The sequence below is a fragment of the Anser brachyrhynchus genome, assembly GCF_964034855.1.
Source record: "Anser brachyrhynchus genome assembly, chromosome: 2".
Taxonomy (NCBI): domain Eukaryota; kingdom Metazoa; phylum Chordata; class Aves; order Anseriformes; family Anatidae; genus Anser; species Anser brachyrhynchus.
The window spans coordinates 91,562,442-91,582,293 of record NC_137695.1 but is presented as its reverse complement, the minus strand read 5'-3'; the positions used below and the strand labels follow the sequence as shown (position 1 = coordinate 91,582,293).

General features: G+C 40.2%; 1 protein-coding gene across 1 annotated transcript in view; it reads right to left on the bottom strand.

The window, feature by feature from the left end:
- Nucleotides 1-19,852, bottom strand: part of INO80C (INO80 complex subunit C) — a 31,542-nt gene that overhangs the window by 1,040 nt on the left and 10,650 nt on the right. The window contains exons 2-4 of the mRNA XM_080581082.1: nt 9,426-9,536; nt 6,458-6,569; nt 4,645-4,712 (exon numbers count right to left, since the gene is read on the bottom strand). Coding sequence (XP_080437208.1) covers nt 4,645-4,712; nt 6,458-6,569; nt 9,426-9,536 — 291 coding nt within the window. The remainder of the gene's footprint in view (nt 1-4,644; nt 4,713-6,457; nt 6,570-9,425; nt 9,537-19,852) is intronic.

The following is a 19,852-nucleotide window of genomic DNA, read 5'->3' as shown; positions in this document are numbered from 1 at the left end:
GCACTGCTGTTCTACCACGTGACCAAAAGTTTCTAATGTTTTTTTTCCTCCTCATGTCAAAACTTATGAGCAGTTAACAGACCCCTATAAAATCACATTAGAAATGCATTAAACATCACAGAGGGCTAGAATAGTCTCATACAAAACATGGTGCAAAAGGAATTCCACAACTCTCTAAACTCACCCTAGCAACTCTGTGCCTTGTGCAGGCTCTCACGAGGCAGCTCTCCAAACTGTCAGGCTGTTGCCAATAAATTACCCAACAAAGAGGCTGAATTATGGGTGCTCGGATAGCTTTGGACTGATTCTCTCTTCCTGCACACAACTTAGCTTTTAATTTACTTTAAAGTGGTTGTTGAAGCAAGGGAGTCTCAGCTTATGGCTCTGTGACTGAACTGATAAGAAATTTGAGCTTTGCTGCCGACGCCTGCTTTCAGAATAGCAGCCTGGCCAGCGAGCCCTGGGCAAGGCTCGTATCCTCTGCTACGTTTGGGTCTCGGGTGCCTGGGAGCGCTGCCAACCTCCTTCCATCCTCTCCCCTTCCCTGTTGCTACAGAAACCTTGAGCTCGCACTAGCCCAGGGGCAGCAGAGGAGGCTGGGCTGAAGAAGGCCCGCTTCAGGGTAGCCTCCTCTCCAGGAGGCTTCAGCCTCCAGGACAGTCACAGCACGCCAGCGTTATTCCAAAGTGCCTGCCAAGGCTCTGAGAGCGTCCTGTGTAACAAGAGGTGGTGGCAGGCTGCAAGGCACGGGCAGCCGCACTCTCTTGAGACACCGCTACCCGAGCAGAAAAGGCCAGGAAGGCCTGGAGCACTCCTCCCATCCACAGAGTTAAAGCATAGAGCCCTCTACCACTTTTATGTTGGAAAGGATCTGTTCAGCCATGGTAACAATCCACTTAATGATCTGGCCTGATAAGACTTAGAAGAAAATGAAGTGTTGTTTATAGCTTGACTCTTTACAAAGAAATGCTACAAGGTTAATTAAATGTAGTCAGCTAACAGTCAGGCCGTCAATTCATTTTCAAATAAATGGCAAAGTTAGGACATTAGGAGTAAATTTATCCCCGGTGGTAACTTTATGTCTACACCAGGTATACATTTATTTTTATTTCACACTTTAAATTTGGCCTTATGTACCTAAGGAAAAGCTGACCAAGTAGAATGCTTCTCAAATGTGTGGGATTCTGTAATAAACTAGACAAACAATATCTGCAATGCGTGTTGCGCATCAACCTAGGAGAAAAAAATTATGTCAGTTCTGAAAGTTCGTATTGGGCTGTACTGCCTGCACACACTAATGAATGGTAACTAACATAGCGAGTGTCAGTAATTTATGCTAGGCCTTCAGACTGAAAACAAACTTACCCCTACTTCAGCAGTATCTGAAACAGAAAAGTGAAGGTGATTTTGCAAAGAAGGAACTCTGTCATATTTAGAAACTAAGTCAAAGGCCACAGATGCATGTTCTTCAAATACAATAATTCAGTTATTTGAAGTTTGTTTTTTTTTTAATCTGTTTTACATTAAATTACTTTATTTTGCATGTTAATATAACTAAATATTCATCTTATAACTTTGGAAATAATACTTTTATTTTGCAGTGTCAATATAGTAGATAATAGCTTTTGAGTTCTGGGCTGCCTCACAGAGATAAATTGGCTGCTCTGCTTAGACCATTGGTAAATTTAATTCCATTCGTATTACACAGAGAAAGAGAAGAGAATCAATAGAATTTAATTGTGGTAGTTAATATAACTGCAGATATACTGATGAGAGTGTTTTAATACGCTTCTCTTTTTTTGTACCTGCTAGGCCATTTAATTCTTCCCTAAATGAGTAATGCTAAGGAATTTATTTTACTTTTATTTTTTTCATGGGGAATCCAGCATCTCCATACAAAATGCATTCTTACACAAATGCTTTCAGATTTTAAACAGAAAATACAGGGGCATTTTTCTTATACTAGTTTTCTGAAATATTCTATTACCCCACACATCTTCCTAGCAGGGAATAATCATGAAAATAGGCTCAGTGCTTCTTAGGCAACATTTCAGGATCAGCCATTTAGAGGACACGCTGCCTCAGTTATCTTTTTTAATACAAAAGATTATTTTAAACATGGTATTTTTATCGTAGTCTGGAGCAACGTCACAGGCCAGGTAAAATAGGGAACGAGCCACAGTGCGATTAGAGGATGGAAAATTTTAAAAAGTTGAAAGACCAGGGAAAAAAGGAAACAACAAAAGCAGCACTGAATGGAATCTTAGAGAAAGGAGGTTATTTATACTGAGCTAGAATAGTTAAAGTACATAAATCACTGATGGAAAGGAGGAGCTGGCAAAGAAAAACTGAGGAGCTGACAGGGTGAGCCATCTTCCAGTGGCTGAACGACCCCTTAGCTGGGAGGGACAGAGTCTTCACCGACACCTATCACCTGCATCATTATCTCGCTGTAGTTGCAACGACGGACTGGTTTTGAGATGCTGGTGCTGGAATGATTGTTTGGTTCCTTGGAGATGGGACTGAGACAAGGACTTATGCTGTTATGCCTTCTGCCCCTCGTTAGACCTTCAGAGGTCAGTGCTGTTGCTGCAACTCTATCAGCAGCTGTTGTGAACACCACCAACCCTTGCAGAGCAACTCTTTAAGGGTTGCAGAGGAAAGAGATGAACACCATTGAGTGACTCTGTCTGGATTTTTTGCTCTTCTGGTGAAATCTCCTCATTATTATTTCACATATCCACCTACCCTCCCTCCCTCCATCTGCTGCATCTTCATACAGAGTAGGGGTACTGAATGCAGGGTGCCTCATTCAACTGACCCCTGCTCCTTGTCTGAAAATGAGGTGCTGTTAAAACAAAACAGTACTCTTCTGAGTACGAGACCGTAAGTCTGCCTGGCTGGAGGGAGTTATTCTCCCTGGGTCTGTGAGCAATCTCTTCCATTTTCTGTTTGCCAGTTCATCTGCAAGGGAGATTTTGCTTTCTCATTCCCTCTTGAACACTGTGGGTTACCAGCCTTGATGCAAGCTACCCACTCCACTTCCTAATCATGCTCAAGAGCACAGCTGGGAACATGCCACCTCCTAGGTGCCTTTTCTAAATGCAATACTTAAAAAATAAAAAAGTCTAAGAAAGTAGATGTTGTCAAATGAAGAACTCAAATGTTAGGACTTGCAGGATTACAGCTTGCTCTATAGCTGTTCTTTGATCCCTTGCACTGTGTATCCACTATCAGGCAGTTCTTAATTAAGTGCTCACCCATTGTTTTCCCAACATGGACTTTCATCTAATTCAGTACACAGAATGCAAGGTGCTCACTTAGCGAGAACGTGTTTAATCCTTTGTTTTATCCCCACTGATGTCATATAGTGAATATTCCTAGCTGATGCACATTGCTAAAACCTCACTCTCAAGATAGAATTGTTAATTTTCTGAGAGCTTTTTTGTGTTAGCCTGCATCAACATAACACTTCTATATTTACAGGCACCTCTATGAGGTGGTATCATCCCTGTGAGGTGGGATAGTGCCCTATGGATTCAACTGGGGGAAGGGACCCAGAAATTCCATCTTAAGGCTATTTGAAGTTACAGAGTTCTCAATATTGTAGTTATGTAGCATAGCCATTACTTAACACTTTCCATAGTCCCAAATGCAACCTTCCCATTCATTTCCATCGCAACAAACTCATACAGGCTTCTGCAAAATAAATCACTAAAGGCATCTGAACATGAGCACTCACAAAATGAAGTTATGCTGTTACCAACACCTGTTTTGTTTTAAGTAAAATTATTCATGTCACATAGGAACAGTGTCAGCAGCAGATACAAAATTTTTGTTGGGCAGAACTCAATGACTTTACTCATGTTTTGTGCCAACAGAATCTTTTGGGAATTCAGGTGCCAAATTGTAACTACCAAGACTTTTGGAGCATGTGCAAACCATAACTAAGTCAAATGTTTTTTTTTTTTTAACAAAACCATGTTAAAGAGCCCATCTGTGACACACAGGCTATGCATCTGCCAAACACCAAGTTCCAGCTCTGCAGCATGGGGATATTCAAAATTCTCAAAAGTCCATGCCAAGTGTCTGTCTCAGGCTGATGTGTTTGAGGGAAAGTTTGAGAGTAACATTTTTTTTTAGCCTGGGCCAATCAATATAATTTTGCCTAATCTCATTCTTGGAGGTTGCTGAACCATCTTTTTTTTGAAATTTTCCCTACAAGATATAATGAAAAAAGAACAGCCTCAGACAAACATTCAGCATGGAAAGTTTCAGACTGTGCGGTTAACGCTTGGTAAAGTTAGAAGTGAGGGAAACTGTGGGCCACCAGCTTTCACTGTAACAAAGTAAAAGAGTCGAGAATGATGGGGACCAGTGCAGACTCCCAAGTTGGGGAAGTGGTGTGATAGGAGGCACTTGGCAGGACAAGGTATTTAAGCCGTCCTGGCATCTATTACAATCCCGAGGACTTTGTGATGTAAGGACAGTATTGGGGGCTTGGCCGTAAATCACAAGACAACTATTAAGTGCGAGGCTGAATGGGAGCCTCAGCATGCACATTTTTTCCAGAAGCATCTACCAGGTTTATTTCGTTGTGGAAAGCGAGATGCCAATTTTGAAGAGAAAAAATAAGATACTTACTGGAAGTCCTGAAATATCGGAATATTTCTTGGCAGGCTTAAAGGATGGAGGAGCATCAATACTAAAATCTAGAGAGAAACAAAGGGATAAGTTCAGTGTGCTACATAAATTTTAAAAGGAAAACACAAAATGTAAAGAGGTAGCAAATAATTCTTTAAAACCGGCTTTACTTTCTGAGGTCTTTATTAACTAGGAACATTAAGGCAAAGAACTATGAAGCAGAAATTACCTCTGAAAACATTTAGCCTGCTAGCACTGTAAACAACAGCCTGTTTCTGCTCACCTCACTAGACCAAGAGTTCAGTAAACAGAACTGCCCTCCCTAAAAGGAAAAATGCCAGAGAGCTATTTGAAATGTGCTGATTTCCTCCAAGTCTTAATGAATTCCCTCAGTTATTTGCAAAGAATAGCCATTATTGTACACATGCTGTATGTTGAGACCAGGAAGCATCGTTCAAGATTGCTTTTCTGGATTATACTATTTCAGAAAAGCAAAGTAATCTTTTAAATCAAGTAAATCTTTAAGCATGTACCACTTTAAGCCCAGTCAATGACCTAGAAAATTGTCTGAATGTTTAAATTAACTGATGGAAACTGCTGTTCTGTGGTGCCCTTTAGATACCAAGTCTCATTCATTTATGAGATACAACTTTTTAAAATATGACTGGTACATTTAAATTGCTAAATCCCCAAATTTCAATGTTTACAAAAATGTCTTGTACCTGGATCATTTCTCTCCTCCCTCCTGATCTCCCTTGTACCTCATCCAGCTGCTACGATAAACTGAAATGCTCCCTCCATATCAATTGTTTAAATCTTACTCCCATAATTCAAAAGACACTAATGCCACAGACGGCTGTTTTTAAATGCGCAACTGAATTTCCTTTGCCACCATCTTAAAAAAAAAGCCTTTAAATTTACTGTTGCAAATAAAACCTACTAGAAATAGCAATGTCAACAGGTTGTTGGTTACAATAGCCAGCCACACACAGTAGCCTGCATTTTCTCTAACAGTTGCATCTAAAATACTTCCAAAAATGGCAAGTTATTTTTGGATAAAGCAAAGTGTATATTTAAAAAAAATATATATATTCATATGATCAATTCTGAGATGCCTAAGTAAAGTTCTGAGTTGCTTAAGTAAAATCTGAGGATCAAATTCTGCCTCCAGCTACATTCAATAGTACCCTACGAGTCATCTTGAAGTACGTCGAGATTAAGAGCACTGCTGTAGCTCAGTCCTGTCGACATATGCAAGCTTGCTGTAATCTGGAGCGCTAATAGTGTAGTTTCAGCTGTGCTGAACTAAGTAGGGGATGTAGGACTTAAGTCTCCCAAGAATCTGGGATAAGGAGCTGGATAGGAAGCTTGGGCTGAGGTCTCAGCTACTGCAGGGATGTGGCTAGCAGAATCTCACTTGAAAACAGCTCCCATACAGCTAATGAAGCAGCAGCCACCACACCTTCAGGAGACAAACGGGCTGTATGCAGAGGAGGTGGCTCCTTAGCAGTGAAGAGGTGACAAAAACCTGACGGGAATAAGGAGTTTCTGACTTGGTTCCGGTAAATACAATTCCTTCATAGAATTCCCTCCCCAGATGTATCCAAACTTTTTCATGGCACTCCAAATTATGTCTCCCCCTACTTTCTGCTTGGCACTGGTGAGTGTGGTTGGACGTCTTGAATGTCCCACTGGACCCTGTTCAAACAGGATATTGCATGCACTGATGCAATAATTTAGGTTTGTTTTAAAGAAAGTTATTTGTATGGATTTTATTATTTATAAATACATGCAAAGCATCTAAGCAGCTTACAGCTAGGATCATTTAGTTGCCATGGCAATGCCCTTTCAGAAGCAAGAATTTGTTTTAGGTTCTTCCAAGTTCTGTTCTTCTTGCCAGCTGCTGCTCCACCAATGCCGGAGTGCTAGAATTAAAAATATGGTGTTCAGAGAAAAAATAAATAAAGAATACTATTTCAGAGCATAACACTTCTACTTTATAGTCTTTCTGATACATCTCCTCTTGTCATGAACCGTTCCTTATCCTCACTTATTTCATCAGCAGGCTAATATACTGAACACTTAATCTTGGTCGCAAGAAAAACAAAGCGTTTTGGACTGTGTCAAAGCTACTATGTTTAGGATTAACTGAAGAAAATGAAAATCTGCTTTTTACATGGAAATAGAAAACCTATGTGGTTAGGTTTAGCCTGAGATTACAGGATTCTGAACGTCCTTTCCATCATATTAGAACTTATTACTATGGAGTTGTGTCTAAAATTGTGATTACACGGCTCAATTTTCTCTCTCCTTTTTATGGCATAGTACAGGTGCAGCTCTAGCTCTTGTGAGTTATCTGTGACTATGGAAAACACAACTGATCATGCAAAATGTAATGAATACTATGAGAAGCTTTCTAGAAATTTTATTTTTCTTTCAAATGACAGAAGACAGAAGAATAGAAAAGGAGTAATAAATAGAATGTTGGCTGCCAAGACAATTTTACATTTTGAAAGCTACGCTAACAGAAGGCTTGCTACAGGTACTATAATGGTAGTTTCACTTATCAAATGGGATTGCTACAGGGTAATTTATTTATGTCCCTCCAGAGACAGAAGATGCACAATATACTGTACTACTTCTAAATGATCAAAGGACACAGATTTACAGCTTCACTTCAGAACAGAAACTGTTCTTGGAATTGGGGAGTTGTTATCTCTGTTAGTAATTACTACCTGACACATCAGTCTCATCAAAACCCAGCAAAGTTCTGCTAACACACTTCTGCTGTGATTAGTTTATAAATTAGGCTGCTGTATTGCTGAGAATGATAGCAGAAGGGATTCAATGAGAAAGCTTTTTTTCCATAGACGTAAGATATATTCAGAAAAGGTGCTCATAAGCTTATGATGTTATCAGTTTTTGGCAATGCACATCCAATACAGAAAGTACATGCAAATGTTTGCTCTGAGAGCAACATCTTAGTAATCTATAGATCATTGCAAATAGAGACTGCTGGAACACGAGATGGAAACAGATGTACTACCATGTTCATAATTCAAATTCATTGCATGAATTTTTCCCCAAATCACTGCATAATGATTTTTTTTCAGTCATCTGTTTTTTCGAAAGCTGGTCTTTAGGGCCTGATCTGAAGCCCAGTGAAGCTGGGAGGAAGCGTCCACCTGACCTCAGCAGAACATGGATCAGACACACAGTTTTGCTACTGGTTTGATTCTCTTTGCCTTAATGAGAAAAAAAGTAGGCACTGTCCTCCGTACAGTTAACTACGAGTCAGTGTTTGCAGAGTGATCTACAGAAGGTATCTGTGTCTGTTAGGGGTACAGGTGAGGCCAGTAAGAAGGAAGCACATTAAGAGATGCATGTTACTTGACTTATTTTCTTCCGTTTAAGGCATATTGGGCTGGAAGGATGCAGAAAGTCATCCAAGTTACTGCTACCAGTTCATACAGACAAAAAGCTAGTAAAACATCAATACATTTCTTCTCAAATTAGCTACTGTATTGGGGAGGATAATTTAATGTTACTGTAACTGCCTATTATTTCTGCAGCAGTTGTCAAGGGCCTTGTACATTCATAATCATCTCAGGCATGCAGACATTAGTATTGCCTCTTTGGAAATGGTGATGTCCCTCTAAGAAAAGACGGATAGCAGGCCTTATGGCTATTTAAATCCTATAGGGAAGCTATATGGAGTGCCCCTGGGCACAAGTGGAGATTTTCCAGTAAGCCCTGTTTCTCAAAGATGCTGGTGCTCACTGGAGAGTTAGAGCAAGCCAAGTATGCAGTTGTTTCTTTGAATGCTCCTCTTGTCCTCTTGTGCAAAGCAGACATAGAGCAACTTGAAAGTCAGAGATGAATTTTACCCCCCCTGCCAAACCCTTGCTTAGTGAGCAGTGCGATGCCTGATTACTCAGGTTTTATGCTGCGGGATATTGTCTCTTATTCATACAAAATTAAATCTGGGATAAAATCCTGCTTTCTAAGTACTGGCTTAGGACCAGCAGTCTGAGAAGTTTGCTTGCCTAGAAAGCATTTGTACAGTGTGCCAATGAGTTGGCCCTGGCAGAGCGAGATATTAAAAACAAACCCAGCAGTGATAGCACCACTAGCTCTAGTCTTCCTTCAACTTCTCCCCCAATTTAAATCTCACATTGTTTTAGCTGCCTGTATTTAATCAGTTGTCAGGGTTTTCATGACTTCTGAATGCCGGAAGGCGAAGCTTCTGGGGAGCACAGAGTGTTTGCTTCTGAATCTAGCAATTACTGCAAGCGCAGACACCGCAGGTCTGCTGTCGTTTCAGGGACTGGGAGAAGAGCAAAATGCCAGCTGCTAATGACTGTGTGGCTGACTTTTAGTTCAACTATTTTGCAACCTCCCTTGGCTAGGAACTGGGAGATGGGATTCCTACATTTACAGGGGTATAAATAGTGCCTTTCTAGCCCTGTTAGTTTGTCAGGTACTGCACCATAAAACTTCTGCACATACCTTGAGCTCCCAGGTTCTCTGGCTCTGTTCCACAATTTAATATAATGGTTCTCCCTCTGGATGAGTGCCATTTTTGTGTTATAATATAATGTGCACATCAGACCATAGTGTGGCATGGACTTGAGGTCAATTTCTTCAGAACTGCCGATCTTTTATTTGGCTGTTAACCTGACTTTCTTAATATTTACATTAGCAATATGGTTAAATAGAAATCTAGCTAGGGTTTTATTTGAAGAGTTTGGAATTTCAAATTGTTAAAATAATATACTTACGATGAATTTTGGATCTTTAAATGGTAATGGCTTGACGGCTGTTTCCACTGATCCTGCGCTGGAGTCTGTGTTCAGAAATTTATTTTCATTCATGGCCTCTCCACCTGCACTCTGAAGAAAGAATTCAGTCTTACTGCTTGTTACTCTGAGCAACTTTAACCAGAGACCGAGCCATTTGCTTTATTACCTACCTGTTGCCTGTTTAGCTTTTCTGTCTCTTTTGAATCTTTAAAGATGCCAGCAGCAGGGAAGCATGAAACAGAGTATTTGTCAAGCAATTTACAGCTGACATACAAAGGGGAGGAGGGGAAAAGAGTGGCCAGAGCTTACTGAATAAAAACAGCATCAGTTTCATTTCAGAATTAATGAAAGCCCTCTCTATTAAGTGCAAGACAGCATATGAAACCAGAAACAGCAGAAGTGTGCACTGGATTTGTTTCAGAGTGTTCAGTAATAAAACGTTAACAGTAATAAAGAGAATAAGGTTTATAAAAAGTTGTTTCTTTTCAAGGCTCTGCAGAATAGCTGAAGAATCAGTTTATTCTTCATCCCTGACTTCAGTCATGCTTGAGTGAGGATTGAGGGGAAAAAAGATTTTATTATGTATATAATTTTTTCATATACAAACCTCACGAAATCTACATGGGTACTGGTTGGTGTTTTCTAGGCTTTTCTTTATGGTTTATTTGTTTAGCAGGAAAAACAGTGGGAGAATGTGTGTGTGTGTGATTGGAAAGCTCAGAAAGTCGTGTGGTGGTCCAACCAATTTCTGATAGTTCTGCATGGCTGACTCAATGTGTGTTTTTGTTTGTTTGCTTTGTTTTCGTGCCCTCTAAGTCTCCACGCTAACCAGAACTACCCCTCTGTACATACACCAGTGTGCCTAGTGAAATCCCGATCTATGCTGAAGCCAAGGAGAACTTGGCCATGGAGGCAACAGTAGTTCAATCGACAGGATTTCATACTCCGATTCTTTTGTCTTGAGGAACAAAAAGCTTTGCTAAAAGCTAGATCAGTATTTACTGAACAGATGGTTAAAATGTTTCTCCACTTTACCTTCAGATGGGTAATACTTATAACAAAAAATGTTTTCCTGTGAAAACCTGCATTGTAAAACCTTCTGTGTTGATACATATACTCTTTCAAGTAGGAGGAAAAAAAGGATCATTATTATTACTGAATTACAGGAGTACCCCTAGAATTCGAGACTATACAGCAAAGGCCTTGAGCCGGCATATCTTCTCCACGTGATTACAAGGGAAGTGTTTGTGTTCGCAACTACATGCACAAGTAATTACAGGATTAGGAACCCTGCAAGCTGAGCTCTACTTTGGGGAACTACCAGTTAATTCTACATTGCCTGTTTTTAACATAGCAAAGAGAGGTCGTAAACATTCAAAGTAAAGAAGTTTTTAAGTAAAATAGCCATGTTTCTAATGCCTTATTAAAGTAAAATATATGAATAGGGATGATCTGTTTCAAAACCATGGTCAGTCCTCTGTAAACCCATACTACAGGGGATACTGTCGCAATAACATCAGTGAAAGCAATGCTGAAGTCTGTAGCTTAAACGAGACTTCCCTTGCTAAAGACAGTATCAAAAGGCAATGGCTGTCACAGAAACAAAAGAAATGCAGATGGATGTTTAGAAACATGTGCATTACGTGACAGCAAGCAGAGAAAATACTGTCTTAAGCGACCCTGAACAGAATGACTTTATACAATGAATTGCTTGGTTTCAAACTACATTCTTGCACATGCATGCTCCCAGCACTTTGGATTTCAGCAGCTGACATTACCCTACAATTAATCTTGAGAAAGACGAGGCTTGAGATACGAGATTATTTTTGATGAATAAATTATCTCTGATACTGTTCATTATCAGTGTAAATTCTGTAACTGGAGGAGTCGGCACTCACAGTTACTCTTCAAAGTGTTCTCTCCTTTAATTTGGTCAGTCTTACAACAATCCTATGGTTTCTGATAAATTACTTCATCGCTTTCACCCCTTCAATGATCTTCTACATATTCTCTTTATGAGCAGGCTTTGAGCAGCATTTGAACAATTTCTCCTAACAGTATCTAGTATCTGGGGACAGAGTAACTAGAAATGAATAAACAGCAAAGGGCGAGAAGCTTCCTTATACACACAGGCCTTAATTTCTGCAGCTGGGTACACATTTACATATTACACTCGCTGTCCTCAGTGATCTTTTCTCTGTGGATTGAGCGCTAAGCTTGCTGGCTTGCTGGGAAGGAAAGTAAGGAACTGCTCCTGGCAGGACAATTCATGAATGTAAATTCTACACGTAGTTTCTCTTCCGGACTAGCCCCTAAGGATTTCAGGTATTAGAGTCGGGGTAACTCATGGTGCCGGCCACAAGTTCTGGATTTTGTTTGTGCACGGTAGCAGAGCCAGCGGGCTCCGGAGCAGCAGCTGCTGCTTTTGTGGGCCCCACAAATACCCAAGTCATCCCCCGGTCCCATGGGGGCACACGGAAAGCAGCAGCTACGGGATCTCCCCTGGACACTTTGAGTGGTGGTGGCCTCTCCAAGGCAGAGGGGGCAGGTGTAGGCATACCACTGTGGTATGCAATTGATGGCAAATTGGGGAGCCCGGTGGCAGACTGAGAAGCAAATAAGATTGAGCACTGTGATCCCAGTTACACGCAGGGAACTGAGATAAAAGCCATGCTGCAGAGGCATGCCAGTTCGCTCAGTCAGCACGGCTTGTATGAAAGCTCTGATTTACAGCGGTAGCACTATGGACGAGAGATACTCAGCTAATGTGCTTTTCTTTCTAGAGAAACATTAAAGGGTTCGGCAGGAGCACTGCTTCCAGAATAACAGACTGCTGCACAGAGGAGTGAACTCCTGCAAGTACGGGGCTTTGAAATGCTGTCAGTGCAGCCTGCAGATTCTCAGCTGATAGCCTCGGCAGTTTTTCAGCCCCAAACTGGAAGTGCCTGAACAGCCTACAAATGGTTGTCCAACCTATGTTTTAAAATAATGGGATTTAAAGCGTAAGAAACGTGATTTAATGCTTCAGGTTAGTTGCTTTTTTTAAAAAAAAAAAGCTTTTTAGGGGGGAAATGCCAAATGAATTTTAACCAGTATGGATCTATCTGTATACTGCAAGACCCATCCTTCTTGCAAGTGAATAATGCACTGATAAATACAAAACATTCTTTAGAGCCTGAAAGAAGATTTCTCGGTGAACAATTACTGTAAAGTAAATGTGGTCTTTATCTTTTAACACTGAATTTAAACTCTCTCAGCTGTGCTTGTTTGCCTGGTCATTTAGTTTGTACGATGATAGTTCATTCTTCACTGTCATGCGCTGGGGCAAAAAAAACAGGAATGAATTCAGCTCCCCTTTGTAGTCCTTTTAAGAGATTGTGGTTTCACCAGCACAGTGAGGAAGTGCATGTCACCAGGGAACGTGCACTGCTCAATGTGTGCTGTAACCCGGAGTCACGTGTGGGGTAACTTCCCCTTCCTGCTGAATTCACAACCGCTCTCCAGCACATTTCCACGACCCAGCCAGCCACTTAGCTAGCTCCCCCGACCCCACTGCCCTAGCATAATCCCAAATGCTTTGCAGTGAGGCTGAAAAGAAAGTGTAACTGTGGGCTGAAACTCCTCATAGCTTCTTTAAAGCTTCTTTTTTTAATTGATCTTGTAATGTAAACTGCCTTTACAGGGAATTTGATGTACACTTCAAGGAGAGAGACAGTGAAGAAACTTCCAGTGTGCTCTTCAAAACTAAATCGTGTCTTTTAAACAGTGGCTATATGTAACTAGAGCTACAGGGAATGTGTGCTACAGTAGTCACTAAGCAGCCTGTATTCCTCTGCAGGCTGTTGAAGGCTTTAACTGCAAATACTTGGGAGCGTCTTCACATTTCCAGGGTGCATATGCCCTGCCAAATGCAGGTGTGGTTTCAGTACAGGTGGACATGCTTACACTACTTTTACTCCAATTAACAGTAAAAAACACTGCAGTAAAGGCAGCTGCTAAGGCCGTGAGTAATTACGGTCAGTCAGGCATCCTTTCTCATCAACCCTTCCTCTGGCTGCTAACCTCCGTGGCAGTCCATGCTGCCACCACTTCCCGTGTTACCTCCCTCTGCCTTCCTCCTCCTCCTCGCAGCACCCTCCTTAGCCAGGCATAAAGCACCTTTGACTGGAATCGCGTGTTTTAAAAGGCAGACAGCAGGTCAAAGGCTTCTTATAGGAACACTTGTGCAATTTTATTCCTCCCATAAAGTTGTATTTATGTGCTTTAGCTGAATTTTAACCACAACCACAGTGTGACAGGTTGGCAGCCTTTTTCACTATTAATAGATGTTGATCCTCCTGGGACAGAGTGGAGCAATAGTGGAGGTGTTTCTCCCGTTTTGCATTTCTTTTCCTAAGGCCATCTATCAAGTTTTCAGTGCATGCCAGTTGGGTGGGAGACAGCGAAACGTCTACAGAGCAAAGACCTGTGGCAAATACTCCAGTCCTAAGAGGTTTGTTACAGGAGCAGCCAAGCATGGAGAAGAGACCCACGCTAAGCTTTGCTACCTTAGCACTAGTTTCTTTTGAATAAAGCCAAACCCCAGGAATGAGTCTAGTTTGGGCCCCCCCGAATATGCTGTCTGTACCGGGAGAGAGCTCACATTGGGAGGCTGCCTATTCACATAGTAGCTTTAATCTCAGGTTTTGGTGGATCTATTAATTTTTTCAATATATTCTGTTCCAAATTCCCTACCGCAGATGGATTGGTTTTCACATGATTTCCAAAGCCTGCTCCATCTGTCTGGTTTTATTTAGGGAGAGGACAAGCAAAACTTGTAGACCATAGAAGTCAAGTTCTTTATTTTGGCTACTTGCAGGTAGAATCAGCACTGTGGGGTTTGGTACGGGCGTCTGTGATGGGACTGAATAACAGGCAGAATTAGCTCATGAAAGTGCTTGTCTGAATCAGTACCTTTTTTTTCCCCAAAAAAAATATTAAGACTGTATATTGGGATAACTGATTTATGCTGCAGTATCATTTCCTATCTATTTATTTCCAGATTTTATTTTGTAATTTTTTTTTCATTGCTTTAGACTAACAGGATTTAACAAAGTGTAAAAAACAAAAAATATGAAACAGCCAAATTTTGAAAATCTCAATTTGTGCATTTCTGTCATCCTATCAGTGCATACCATGCATGTCATGCCTTAGAAAGAAAATGGATTTGCACACTACTAAGGTTCAATATGATCTTCAGTGGCCATTCTTCCTAGATGTTACAGTTTTGCATGGTAAAGCAGAACCTAAAAATAGAAAGTAAACTGAACAGTGTGTTGGTAAAGCAAAAATTAAATGCATAAATAAATTCTGTAAGAACTGGAAAGGAGTTTCTAGTCTAAGGGAGCAAAAGCAGTTTGGTAGGCTGATTTTCTCTATCTGTTTTCCACAAATCATTCTTTAGTTAGTTTTATCACTACAATGAGGAGAGTAATTGTAGATGAAGGTGATCATCTGTGCAGTTTTCTGGGTTGGTATTGCTTTGAAATCCATTTTCTCTGTGTTCAGTATTTCCAGTTCTCTGGCTTTGTCTTACTGTGATGACTGGGGGGTTGTAGGTTGCTACTGAAAAATAAGTGATAAGAAGGGTCTGGTTCTAAATCAAGCCCTCAAAGTTGGTGATAATTTTGCCGCAAGCACCCAGTTTGGCTTGCTGAGGAACCCACTTTTCTCCAACCTTTATATGTGAAGGTCGATACTTCAATTATTTCTACTTACTTTTGGCAGCTGATTTTCACAGTAATACCACAATGATGATTTTCATTTCATTGACACAGTTATTTTAACTCAGCCTCAACACTGTTTTTTGTCTGTTTTTTCCTGTAATAGGTTACTTTTAAAACAGCAATATCCAACTTGTAGCACCTTACTCGTTAGCTTTAAGTTCTGTGACATCCTGATGAAGCTGTGGCATGCAGCCAGGGAAGAAAATGGTAATTTATAGAAATAGATGGATAATACCTGTATTTTCACTAGCAGCCAATTATGGTGAGTGAAAATGCCGTGTGGAAACAGAGCACAGATGTCACGAGATGACAGCAGCAATGATACGAGCAGACTTTTCAAAATTGGGAGTAGATTTTGAATGTCAGCTATTTAACAGAATACCAGCTAATATTGTGCATACGGGAACATATATTAAGCTGTTTGATTAATGTGTTATCTCTCACTGTGTAACAAGCCTGGCACAGGCTCTTGCACGTTCTGAATATCTAATTCATTTAACTTTGCATGATGACATGACAGGAGCCATTAAAACATGAGCGCGTACACTCTGACAGACACAAATGCAGCTCTTTACGTCCCTGGGAACAATCCACAGAGAAAGGTGTCAGACTTGGACGTGGTTACACTCGAATTAAAATGATAGCTAAAAATTTCTCATCACCTATGTTGGTAGAAGAGTATATTTTTGAAAAGAAACTCACTGAAGACTCAATAACACTCACTCGAACATCAAGATAACTCTCTCCATCTCTGTGACAGAAAGGTTTGGAGATGGAGACGGAGAGAGTTGTTCAGTACCACATATAAACATGTCTTCTCCATCTGGTTGCATTTTACTCGTTCTTGGATTCAGTGGGAAAAACATCTTTCCCTCCTCCTTTCCACACACTAAAATGAAGCCTGATACAATTTCCCCAGCCTTTTCTCTCTCAGCACTCTGGTACATGGTGGTGTTTTAGGAACATTCGCCCTTCAAAGTGATGAAAAGATTTCATCTGCTTATTTTGGGGTAGGACAAAAAAGATTTCAGCTTGGAACTGTTAAATGCCAGGAAGCAGGAAGGAAAAAAAAAAATCCTGCATATTCACAGCAAATTTTGTTCCACAGGGTACTGAAGAACTCGATTTACTAAACCCAAGAGAACTACAGTGCCAGTCAGTGCTCCTGATTCCAACCAGCTCGTATGGTGGGCACTATGTTCAGTCAGGCTTACAGCATAAACGGGGAGAGAATCCACCAAAGTCAGTAAGTTTCAGTGTTGCCAACTCTTCCTAACAGAAAAGACAAGGCTCAGGGTGCAGGTTTCTGCTTCCACTGACATCAGAAGTAAAACCCCAAGGGCCTGACAACAAAAACATCTTTGTTGAAATTATGATACTGTCGTCAGATGCTGCTTCTGCTTTAATTCATAAAGAAAGCTGAGGGAGGGTAGTTAAAAATAAAGAAAATAAAGCTCAAAATGAGATTTTTGAAGTTGTTATAATAACAATAGTTTACAACTCCAAGTCCATCTTACTAAATGTACTTCACCTTCTTATAAGCATTCTCAGAGGACTTCCGAGTCCCATGTTCCCCTGCTTTCCCATGTGAATCACAAAATCTCCCCTTTGGAAGGCAGCAGTTCTTCCCTTCTAACTTGCTGAGTATTTCCATTGAACATCGAGAGTTAATCAACTATTCAAATCAACTCCAAACATAACAATAAATGTGGCAATAATCCAGCCTGTTGGGTGTGTAAAAGGGGAGGGGAGGGGATGTTAGAGGCAGGACATGGACAAAGTTTCAACTGCAATCTAAGTCAGTAAAGATGATAAATAAAGACATATACACTGGCCAGAAAGCAATCCTTACATTATGCTCTCCAACTTCCACAGCGCTGTTTGGAGATGAGTTAAAACATCTTCTATTCCAAGTGCCTTAGAAAGGATGAATAAAATCTTACTCATGCGCTAAAAGATTGGCCTGTCACAAGGTGATGGATGGCTTTTCTATGTTCTCTGTAGGGCATTTCAATACCATAGACTCCAAGGGCTCTTGATTAAAAGGCGACATTCTCATTTAGGGTCCCGTCACTGCCTGAGCTTCAAACCATTATCATTCACCTGCACTGGCGCTTCTAGTGACAAAATACTTACCAAAATGTATAAAATACTAATTACTTTAGTCACTTTGATAGAGGTATAAAACACCCTAAAGCAAAGCTCTATTACACTGTGTGAGGGTTTGAATTCAGAATTAAAAATGCAGCCAAAGGGAGGGTAAGATTTTAATTACATTCCCGCCTCTCAAACATTGCTTGAAAACCTAGAAGAAAAAGACCTAGCAATTTTGTGACACAAGAACTGCCATTGTACTGGTGCTGCTCACTTAAGGAAAAAAAAAAAATCCAGGAAAACTCAGATTGACTTTATCCTCTTCAACATTACTAAACTTTCAAACACAGAAACAGAGTAACAATCTTCAGTAAAAGCTTTGATTTCTTCTCAAGAGATTTCAGATGCCAAACATATTTTTCCATTTAAAAACTTTCAAGCACTATGATGGACAAAGTTTTATAACTTACAGATATTTTAAGGGAAAAAAATAATACTATTTTCTATGGGGAAAAGCCTCAAATAAAATGTAATTGGGACGCAACTGTGAATAGCTGCACGCTATCCCAGAAAAGTGTGGTTTAATTTGCATTTGCCACAGAGCTCCCTTCGGCTTATATAATTGCAAAGGATCTCTCACTTTCAGATTTCATTTGGTGGACTGGGACTAGTCCTTGTTTATAACGTTTGACAGTTTTCTTTATTAAGAAAATTTTAACTTGGACAAATTCGAGAGCTGAATGTCATGCTGAAGCAGCTCTGGAGCTAGAAATTTCCGTATATATGGAATGAAAAAGCATGTTAGTTCATAGTTTCACCAAGAGTAAAACTGAGCCCAGCGAACAGAATATTTTGATTCCCCAAGAGAAAGAAATCTTACAAATTGATGGACATTACATCTGAAAATGTATGGAAGTATAGTAGCAAGAAAGACTAGAGTAAATCACAATTGATTTTTTTATAAAAACTGACGGTACTTTCTCTATCAGAAAAAAAAAACAGTTCAGTCAAGGACTTTGGCTAAACTGCATCTTAAAGTTTTAAAATACATCATTCGATATAGACCAGTTAAGGTCAAAGAACTTCAGGAAGAAAGAATGGAGGATTACGATATGCTCATGTGCTGTTATCGCTGTAATGCTGCTCAGGGAGCATATCAAAACCCCTCTGTCAAATAACAGGCTTCAGCCAAGGTAGGAGAAGAATCCAACTCCATTCATCTACAACATGCCTGAACCAGAGGCAAGGAAAGCAGAAAGATACCAGCTCCTATGGCTGACAGGAACACAATTCCATTCTGCAAAAATACTCACTTTTCTGATTTTAGTTTATTCTGTATAACGTTACCCATTTTGTCAGGAAACAAAGTTTGAGTATTCTCTTCAAGGCATTAATTAGTTTCGAGGAAGGACAGGTCTTCCAGAGCTCCTATCTATTTTTGGTAGGAAAAACATATAGACGTGAATTAGAATAGTCTAATTTTACATCCAGGTATTGTGGACTAACTGGTGAACTGGTATAGATAACAAAACTTTAGTTTTAGATTTTTCCTGTTTTTGCAACCCTTAGGCGTTCATTCTGCCTGTCTTAATTGTCACTTGAAGCAGATAAAAATTCTCACTCTATTTCTATTATGCTTCTGCTAACTACACCTCCTGCTGTCATAATGCATGAGTAAATATCACCCATCTTACCGCAAAGGCTTAGCACCACACTCTAAAGTTACTTGGAAGATTTTTTCATTTGTATCTAGGTATTTAGGTCTGTCATACCAAAACAAAGGCAAATGTTAGGTACAGTGACAGATGGAACAATCCACTGCTAAAGCAATTTAGAATAACAATGTTTTTTTTCTACAAACTTCCAAAAGTACATGATATCAGAGAGCAGCAACTGTATCAGGTGTTCCAAAAGTCCTTAAAAGAGGACAGGAAAAGAAACTACCTCTCAGTTTTTTTTTTTAAATCTTCAGACAAGAAATGTCACCCTTAGTGTCTGTCCCATATTATGGGACAAAAAAAAATATCTTGCTGTACACGCCCTGAATCTGCTACATGCACTTTCCTTCATCTAGCAAACTCGACACCAAGCACTCCTGCTTTGAATAGCATACCAGGTCTCCTGTAATCACCAAAACTGTAGGAGCATTATCCTGTAGATACCTACATTTAACTGGATAATGGAAAAATCCTGACGACTGTGCCAAAACAGACAAGTGGCAAATTTTAATTGAGATGAAAATAAGGTGATACAAGTATCTATTGTACACTATTTTGAGACTGCTCAGGGGGGAAAGGGAGGAGAGAGTTGTACAGCGATACTAATTTGGAGGCAAAGTTCTGAAAGCTATCCACAGAAATATTTGTACAAGCAGGTGGCTGTTTGCTCAACTGTCTAAGTTTTGTGGCAACACACTTCACCCTGATATTATATCACTGAAGTTGAGGAGCTGCAGCACATCCTGGAAAGCGCCACAGTTGAACATTTTGCATACAAACTGGTATCCCGACTGCCTTTTTTGCTGGACTTGAAAGAAAGCAGAATTGT